The sequence below is a fragment of the Callorhinus ursinus genome, unplaced genomic scaffold (genome assembly GCF_003265705.2).
Source record: "Callorhinus ursinus isolate GAN/ISIS: 27379988/994484 unplaced genomic scaffold, GSC_fseal_2.0 scaffold4, whole genome shotgun sequence".
Lineage (NCBI taxonomy): Eukaryota > Metazoa > Chordata > Mammalia > Carnivora > Otariidae > Callorhinus > Callorhinus ursinus.
The window spans coordinates 71,319,116-71,328,851 of NW_027397066.1; the positions used below are offsets into that span (position 1 = coordinate 71,319,116).

At 36.6% G+C, this 9,736-nt stretch overlaps 1 protein-coding gene across 2 annotated transcripts; it reads left to right on the forward strand.

Moving 5' to 3' along the window:
• The first annotated feature begins 1,526 nt into the window (after positions 1–1,526).
• SPP1 (secreted phosphoprotein 1) lies at positions 1,527–9,374 on the forward strand. 2 transcript variants are annotated; one of them, XM_025873406.2, is made up of 7 exons: positions 1,527–1,670; positions 2,795–2,859; positions 2,972–3,010; positions 5,921–6,001; positions 6,305–6,346; positions 7,373–7,651; positions 8,542–9,374. In XM_025873406.2, exons 2-7 carry the CDS (start codon positions 2,806–2,808, stop codon positions 8,944–8,946), a joined length of 900 nt encoding a protein of 299 aa, XP_025729191.1. In that variant the 5' UTR covers positions 1,527–1,670; positions 2,795–2,805; the 3' UTR covers positions 8,947–9,374. The 2 variants fall into 2 exon arrangements, with proteins under 2 accessions (XP_025729191.1, XP_025729193.1); XM_025873408.2 differs by lacking the exon at positions 5,921–6,001.
• Positions 9,375–9,736: the final 362 nt, after the last annotated feature.

Here is a 9,736-nt window from a genome sequence, read left to right on the forward strand (position 1 = left end):
ACCTATGGATTATCGTTATAGAATAACACTGCAAGAAATTATTTAATCCATATTTCTATTAAAAGCAGTGTTTAGTAAATAGGAGCCGACACCTTAGATAGAACTAACAATAAATAAGATCATTTACCTTTAATCTCACACATAAGTCTTACAATGGAGATGTGAGGTAAATGAATAGTGCAACCTCCATTTCACAACTGAGTAAAGTAGATGAAGAAGTTAAGTAATCTCAAAACAATATTAAATATTTAAAATGGACTCAGAGCTTTGTTAGCCCTAATTTCTGTTCCAATATTCAAAATTCATCTGTAATTTTCTTTCATTTAAATGCCTTTTAAATACCGTTTTTTTAATATAGAAAAATATTTTCAATTTTAAGTAACAAACTTTATATATCCTGTGAGAAAAACTAGAAAAAAGATGATTCAGAAATCAATCCATTCCTGTAGAGATGTGCAAATTACCCTCTTGATGTATGCAGTTTAAAGATCTTACATCTAGCCTCATTCTAATAACCTCTTCCACTTAAAGACATTACAAATGATGACTACATGCTCTTCCTAAAAATTTCAGGAACAGTCAAGACACACTGTGCTTAAAATATACACATAATATGTGCCAAGCATTGTTAGTTTTATACATACTAATTCATTTAAAACTTCTCACAAGCCCCATGAGCTAGGTAATAGCATGTGCATTTGACAGATGAAGAAACAAATACAGGCAGGCTAAGTGATCTGCCTGAGGGCACACAGCAAATGGATGTCAGTGTGGGACTCAGAGCCACACTCTGGCCCCAGAAGCAGCCTTCTCAAGCAGTAACTCTCCCAGTCAGAAGCTGCTTTACTTCTGCAGCATATAGAGTAAATTACCATTCTTCTGTCTTATATAGCAGATTATCTGATTCACCACCTCCAAACAATTTAAATGGTGCAACAAAAATTCGTGTCCTTGAATGGTCATTGTAAACCATAGTGAGTCCTATGTAAGGGGCATAAACGTAAGGGGCATAAACATGGAATTTAGTGTTAGTAAGGTCCTTTGTCTAAATGACAAGCTGCTACATACTTGAAATCACAGCACTGAGCCTGAGTAGCAAAGGATGGAGGGAGCCTCTTCCTACACCTGAACAATAGCCTTGCAGCTGTTAAACGAGTCTAACTGTGAGGCAAATTTGGTTGCATATATTACCTTAATCTGTTATTTAACCCGAAAGAAACAAAAATCTATTCCATTTCATTTTATTTAAGATGGATTTATATTTTTTCTTCTAATTCAGATATTATCAATTCTCTAAAAGAACCAGTCATTCCTCCCCACTTTTTACAGGACCCCTAGATGCCCTTCCGTGATGCTGAATGCCAGTCCCATAAATGAAAAAGCTAGTTAATGATATTGTACATCAGTAACGTTTTAACTGTAGAGTAGTTTTTGTGAGTTTGTTTCTTTGTTTTTTAACCACAAAAACCAGAGAGGGAAGTGTGGGAGCAAGTGGGTTGGGCAGTGGCAAAAAACCTCATGACACATTTCTCCGCCTCCCTGTGTTGGTGGAGACTGTCTGGAGCATCATTTAAATTCTGGGAGGTCCTGATTGTCAGCAGCAGGAAGAGAAGGCGAGCAGTGCAGCCCCATCCAGGACTGGGCTCTCTTCTCAGACAGCCCAGAGCAAGGTAAGCCCGCTTCGCTGTCCTGTGCGTTCAACTTCATTGCTGTCCTAGGCATTCGGCTTCATCGCGGGGGGAAGGGCAAGTTGTAAGAAAAAGAGTTGAACTGTAAAGCTGTTAAGCAGACTTACACTGTTCTAGTCTTTTAATTGAGCATGCCAGATACATTGCAGATTTTCTGGAAGAAAGGTAACTGGTTATTTTGAAAGCCAGTCATTTATAGAACTCAAAAATTCTTGGAGTCCTCAAAAGAACTGAATCTATTTCTTCCAATCAGAAAAAAAAAGAAAAATTCTATGCCCCTTTCAAATGACTATATATACATTATTTTTAATGGGTAGATGGCTGTGGAAGCATTTAAGTGGAAAAGGATCTTTAGTGGTAATGTAAGTTAATAGTTATGCTATGTTTTAATGATTTAAGGTAAATATCCTATTTTCAAGGGAAAAAAAACTTTCTGAATATTTCACTTCTGTATTTAGCTGTTAAATTCTTCACCAAGATACCTGTATGACACTATGCAGACTTATTATCATGAATAGAAAAGCTGTTGACTATTTTCAACGTTTTGGGTTTTGTTTCAAATTTCTAGAAGCCTTTCTTAAAGAATTTGAGTTTTGAGACAGCCTCATTTTGCCTAAGTAGTACCTTTTTAATAATTTAGTTAAAAATCACATTTAAAATGCATGCTGGAAAAATGAAGAAAGCAAGCTTCTTTCTATAGTTTTATTTTCTCTCTTTCTCTTTGTGTTTTTCTTCCCTGAGAAATAAATATTCCAACAGTAGCTTATTATTTTAATTAAATTACTAATGATCTGTTTTTAGGTTGAGATAACTGGAGGTATCAGGTAGTCATGATATAACCCCTGGAACGCTAAATTTTGAAGTTGAATATAGTCATGAAATTCCTCTCTCCCTTGCCTAATAGTGAGAGATGGAGTAGAGAGGCGGCATTACAAATAGTAACTCAAAAGACCATAGTGATTGAAACAAAAGTTTTCTCCAAAAGGTAGAAAATATTCTACAGAAAATATATTTATTTGTAAATATTTTGTAATGTGGTAACATAAAGAGGTATCACTGTTTTACCCTACAAAGAAATCAAATATTCCTTATAAAATATTTTGCAGGAAAAATCACCATGAGACTTGCAGTGATTTGCTTTTGCCTTTTGGGCATTGCCTACGCCATTCCGGTGAGTACAGCTGAATCTTAAAGGAAATTTCTCAAAATAAATGAATTGTGTGCCCCCCTGTGCTAGGAACACATTCACATTGTAATCTTGCTTCATCTTTTCTGTTTCAAAGATTAAGCAGGCCGATTCTGGGAGCTCTGAGGAAAAGCAGGTAAGCATCTTTTAGGTTTATCATGTAGTTAAATTATTTATGCAGCTGTATGAGAGTCACCACAAACATATTTGTTGCCATTTTACTTATTATCGTAGTCAAGCTGTTGATTGATAAGTATTTATCAACTGCCGGCTTTCAGCCTAGGCCAGTGCTAAGTACAGTTACAGATGGTCTCTGACTTACGATGGTTCCATTTACAATTTTTCAACTTTACTGTGGTGGGAAAGCCATATGCATTTAATAGAAACCATACTTCAAATTTTGAATTTTGGTCTTTTCCTGGGCTAGCGACACATGGCACAATACTCTCTGCTGGGCAGCGGTAGTGAGTCACAGACCCAGTCAGCCACGCCATCCCGACGGTCAACACCGATATGCTTTCAACCATTCTAGACCCATACAACCATTCTGTTTTTCATTTTCAGTATAGTATTCAATACTTTAAGTGAGATATTCATCACTTTATTATAAAATGGGCTTTGTGTTAGATGCTTTTGCCCAACTGCAGGCTAATGTAAGCATTCTGAGCATGTTTAAGGTAGGCTAAGCTATACTATGATGCTCAGTAGGTCAGGTGTATTAAATGCACCTTTGACCTACCGTATTTTTAACGCTCAATGGGTTTATTGGGACGTAACCCACTGCAAGTTGAAGAAGAGTTGTATAGTCTTCAGTAAATATATTCTCTTAACACCAAACTAGTTCTTTTATATAATAAAATAATGCTCTGGGCCATGATCATTTATGTAAAAGAAATTCTATGAAGTCATGTGACCTTTTCTTTCCATGAGTCAACATACTGTACTAGACCTAGAAAATCCCATCCTTTGCTTTACTAAGTTTAAAATTTGTCTCACACACTGGACAGTTTGCATGACCATAATATTCATAATATCTCCTAAGATACTTGCTAAGAAACCCATTATAAAAAGAAAGGTTCTTAAGCTGTTTGGATCTATCACGCTTGTCAGCTGACTTTAGATAACAACTTTCTAACCAAACATAAGACCAAATCAAACCCTTTATTATAACTCTTTAACCAGCACCATAGATGTACATGCCCCTCCAAAATACGTGAAACTGTGCCAGCCAAACAACAAATGGGCATTGTCCTGAGAGCTCAGACTAGAAGGCACACAGAGTTCAATCCCAGATGAACAGAATAAAGGCCTGTATAGAGCTGCCTGGGGTCACTGAAAATAGATTGCTTAATGAAGACATTAGGAGAAGTATTTGCTGCATGTGTTTGGGTGCGCAAGTAGGTGGGTATAGGCATATCTGTTTTCCAACTGATTTGAGAAAACAAGTATTGAAGCACAATAATAGGCCAGAAAAATTAACACTTCCAGAAAAGATAGAGGTCACACTATTTGGGCAAGAATTGGTGACTTTTTCATGAATAAATATGGCACATAAAGCTATGACAGTATAAATTATTCAGTTATATTTAGGAGATAAGTGAAGAGCTCAACCTTCCAGAATCCTAGAAATTTAGAGCTAGTCGGAAATATGTGAAAGTCATAAGGCTTTCCCTCTGCAGATGAACATTCGTTATCTGTGAGTGTTATGACTATTAGGGAGGTTTTAATCTGTTTGTTTTGTTCATCTATATTGTCTTCACGTTACCTTGTTTTAAATCATAAATTTAACTTATAAATGCCTTCTCTCTGAGCCCATATTACATGTAGCAGCAGGAAATATATATATTAAATATATATAAATTATAACATATTTACATATCTTTATATATTTTTAAATTAAAAAAAGTAGGGAAACTTGGAACTCCTCTAGAACAGTAGTTTCACATCTTTTTCAGGCAAGGAACCCTTTCCTTCAGCAAAAGCTTTCAGAGTAGCCCTATATGAAGCTGCTCTGGTTGGAGTCAGCTCTGGGGGGAAACCCCACGTGCTACTGACTTGTTGCCTCCCTGCCCTTCCCCCACCCGGTGGCTGGCTGTGAAAGGGACCCGTGGAACGGCCAGGGTTCTCATTCTCAATGACAGGGAAGGGAAGCGATTGGCTCTGGGTGATACAGCCCATCAGATGACACTTATTCAGAGCAATTTCCACTCCTCTGCACTAGGATAATCATTTTCCAGATAAATAACTTGGCTAAAGGAAAGACTGTTCTATTCACATCTCTGGCACCTTGGAGCAACAGAACATTTGTGTGATGATGTTAATATTATAATAATATTATATTTCTGCATGGTCCACCCAGAAAGCAACTAGGCACATGTGGCTACTGAACTCACAGTGTAGCTAGTGCGATTGAAGAACTCAATTTTTTATTATATTTCATTTTAATTAAATTAAGTAACCACATGTTATATGGCCAGAGGATATTGTATCAGACAATGCAGCCTTAGAGAGTTCTTCCTCTTTCCATAGAGGAAACAATGAAGATCACCACTAACTAAGGGCACCTCTGCTTTAGATGTGCTTTATCTGAGGGGAAATTTCAGCTTGTATGCATAGGACAGGAATGCACAGTATTCAGCACGCACAGAATGCATCACTGCGAAGACCCAGTCTGCCTGAATTTGAACCCCGGCTCTGCCACTTACTACCACTTAACTTCTTTGTGGCTCAGCTTCTCTTGGTCTGTAAAATGGGAATAATAATGATACCTATCTCACAGGGGGTTGAGAGGATTAAATGAATAAATATTTGTAAATCACTTTGAAAGGATGCTTGACCTAAGTAAGTGCTATGTAAGAGTATATTAAATGAATCTGCAACAAAAAGGAAATGATAAAAGAGGTATGTAAGGCTCTGGCTGACCATGCAGAGGCATATTATGCTTATCCATCAAGATCAGTGAAGTATAGTTGTTTTTTCAGTTTATCACTTAGAGATCCTTATGTTTCTTTTTTTAATAATGATAAATATGCAACATTTTTTGTAGCTTTACAACAAATACCCAGGTGCTGTAGCTACATGGCTAAAGCCTGACCCATCCCAGAAGCAGACTTTCCTAGCACTACAGGTATTTTTAATTTTAACTAATTTTAAGAATTAAATTTCTCACATTTAGAGAACAACAACAAAAAGTAGCCATCATGGAGGCCAGTCAGCCAGCCTCATGGAGGCCAATTAAATGGATCCTCCCTGCCTGTTGGTAAACGAGCTTAGGATAGCAATTGATCTGGTTATGTTGGCTTTTCCCCACTTTAAGCCACCCACTTATGAGGCTGAAAAATAAGAGCTGCTTTGGATAGAAAAGGCTAACTTTTGAAATAAAATATGAGACATATTTGATGTAAACTGATATGTGTCCCTCCTTCTTCAGAATACCGTGCTCTCTCAAGAAAATGATGACTTCCAACAGAAGGTGAGTTCTCACCATGAATCAGAAGCTGACCATGCCTTGGAGAGATGAAAGAAGCCACTCTTTCTCCTAATGACATGGCCTGGCTTCGATTCTGACAATATTCTATCAGCAAATTTTATAGTAAATTGCCAATTTAAAACTTGCTCAGGAAGAAAACATGTATTTACCAAATGTCAGAAATACCAGGTTTCTTCAGGTAAGTTTAGTGTGGCAGGAAATGTTTACTAATGTCTGTTATTTGAAATACTGAGCCTCTTAACATTTTATTTAAGGTATTTTGTAGATGTCTTATCTAATATCTGATAAGCATCTAATAATGCCTACGAAAGCCAAGACTTTGTCTCAGGGTAACAGTTCTGTTCCTAACATAATGATTTATTTTATTAGGAGCATTGTTATATTTGCTAAACAAAGAGATAAATTTGTTCTCCTTAAGATCTGTTTGAATGCATTAAGAAACTCTAACTGGGAAAGTTAGATAAATAATCAAGTATATTTGCTAATCAGAAGTTTAATCAGACATTCAGTGGTTAATCTGGTTGACAGATGTGAGCTGCAGTTTATACACAAGCATAATGGAGTCACCTTTGGCTTATGCATGCCGATGGGCGGGGGCTTACGTTTTGGTGCCTGCATTAATATATGGATGTTCCATATTCTCATTTCAAATAAAAAGCAATCTCACAATTATGTATCTGTATTTATTTCATCATTGAATTTGGTAAATGAAATAATGTCTAATATGAACAAGGAAAAGCAATGTTATCCATAGAAATGTTATACTCACATATATGGCTTGAAAATGTCTATGAAAGTAATTACTTATGGAGAAGCAAGAAAAATACCTCAGATTATGATTCCATTTATCCTGGTGTTAAAAAAGAGATTGGAAGATACTCACTTTTACTCCTAGAAGCCACTGAATACATTGTTGTGAATGCAAAGATTCTGAAACCAAATTAGTCTGAAAGACTAAGGGAAAATAAAAACCCTTATCCAAATTTTTCTGGCCATCTTGTTTTTTAGACCCTCTCAAGCAAGTCCAATGAAAGCCATGAGGATGTGGATGAAGACGACGGAGACGATGTGGATAGCCAGGATTCCATTGATTCCAATGACGTAGATGACGACTCTAACCAGTCTGATGAATCTGATGAACTGGTCACTGATTTTCCCACTGACATTCCAGCAACCCAGTTTTTCACTCCAGCTGTCCCCACAAGAGACTCAAATGATGGCCGAGGTGACAGTGTGGCTCATGGACTGAGGTCCAGATCTAAGAAGTCCCACGGATACGAAGTCCAGGTAAATCCTTAAACAGACACATGAGATATTTATGATTAGAGCCCAATTCTAGGAAACCAGAGTGTGTCTATTCACATTCACTTCTTCATTCATTCATTCATTCATTCATTCAGTAAACATTATTAATTTATGACTCTTTAAGATTTTTTAAATTTATTTTAGAGAGAGAAAGAACAGGGGGAATGGTAGAGGGGGAAGGACAAGCAGACTCCATGCTGAGCTCACGACCCTGAGCTCATGGCCTGAGCCAAAATCAAGAGTCTGGCGCTCAACAACCGAGCCACCCAGGTGCCCCTAATTTATGACTATTGAACACAAAACCTTTTTTCACTTGGTGATTTTATGTTTAAGTCCATGCAATTTCTCCCTACTTTTGTCTCTCAATCACAATGATCTTTTTCCAAATCCTGGCTATAAAGCATTTATTCTATTTACTTTTTTAGATTAAAGAAAAAAACTTTGGAAAACAGCAATGATTTTCACAATATAATGGTCATGTTTTAAAGTTAAATACCCAAGATGAATTGTAGAGTTGCAAATTATGCTTAATCTGTAGTCAAAGGATCTGAATTTGACACATAGCCTTGCCACTTACTAATCATTTTACTTTTTAACTTTCAATTCACTTTCCCTTTATGTAAAACAGAGATCATGAGATCTACATCATCGTCTTTATCATTTGCATAATTGATGTATCTATTAAACTAAAGGAGATGAATATGTGAAAAGGTTCGGTAAAAAAACAAAGTAACATGCTAGTCCTGTTTTTTGCTTCAGCCAAATTTAGACAATTTTCAGTATAAATTGGCCTAAAATTTAGAAAGCAGAATTACAATGTTCCCATCCCTGGCTCTTCATTTAATTCTTCTTCCGTTTGTTCTGTGATTCAGTATCCTGATTCTACAGAGGAGGACTTGACATCACTTGTGAAAAGTGAGAGTACGGAAGATGATTTCAATGCCGTCCTTCTTTCCCAGACTGTGCGGGGGACTTCTGACGGGGACAGCCACGCGAAAGACAGTCAGGAAACAAGTCAGCTGGATGACCACAGTATGGAAACAAAGAGCCACAAGCACGCCAGAGAGTATAAGCTGAGAGCAAGTGATGAGAGCAATAAGCATTCCCATGAGATCGGTAGTCAGGAAAATTCTGAGGTCAGCAGTGAACTCGTCAGCCAAATAGTTCAAAGCCATGAAAAGGAACGAGTCCTAGACTCCAAGAGTGTGGAAGAAGATAAACACCTGAAATTTCGCATTTCTCATGAATTAGATAGTGCATCTTCTGAGGTCAATTAAAAGGAGAAAAGGCAATTTCTTACTCTGCTTTTAGTAAAAAGAAAAAATACATTGTAGCAGGATGGGAGAGAATATGAAATGCTTATTTCTCAGCTTAGTTGGTGAATGTATATGTATATGGATCTGGAAATAGATACTGGTTTTGATCATTAGTTTAGTGTGTGGCTTCATGGTAACACCCTTGTAAACTAAAAGCTTCAGGGTTTGGTCTATGTTCTTTTCATATAAGAAATGCAAGCTATCACTGCATTGTAATGTTTGCTATTCTTTTATGAATAGAAATTATGTAGAAGCAAACAAATACTTTTACACACTTACAAAAGAGAATATAAAATTTTATGTCACTATAATCTTTTGTTTTTTAAATTAGTGTATATTTGGTTGTGATTGTTTTGTGTGTGTGAATAAATCTTATGTCTCAAATATAATGAGTTTGGTGGTAGCTTTTTCTTTTTTGTCTTCTCTTTTTTTTCCCGCAGCTTTATTGAATTATATATGACATATACTATTGTGTAAGTTGAGTTGTACCACATGATGATTTGATCTGCTCTTGTACTACAAAATGATCACCACCATAGCATTAGTTAACACCTCTAGCTTGTCACCTTCTCTATCCTATCACACAATCATCATTTCTTTTTTGTGGTGAGAGCATTCAAGATGTACTGTCTTAGCAATCAGTTGCTATTTTAACGAAACTGCTACACTTAGGAGAGAGCAAACCAGGGTCTTCTGGATCAACCATACAGCTTCTGGTTGAGCTAAGGTTCCTAGTTAAAGAAACAGAATT

Excerpts from the sequence above, each read along its gene's own strand:
- SPP1 (XM_025873406.2), top strand. The coding sequence starts at position 2,806 with ATGAGACTTGCAGTGATTTGCTTTTGCCTTTTGGGCATTGCCTACGCC. Across the intron at positions 6,002-6,304 it reads AGACTTTCCTAGCACTACAG|AATACCGTGCTCTCTCAAGA; the intron begins GTATTTTTAATT and ends CTCCTTCTTCAG. Across the intron at positions 7,652-8,541 it reads CCCACGGATACGAAGTCCAG|TATCCTGATTCTACAGAGGA; the intron begins GTAAATCCTTAA and ends TCTGTGATTCAG.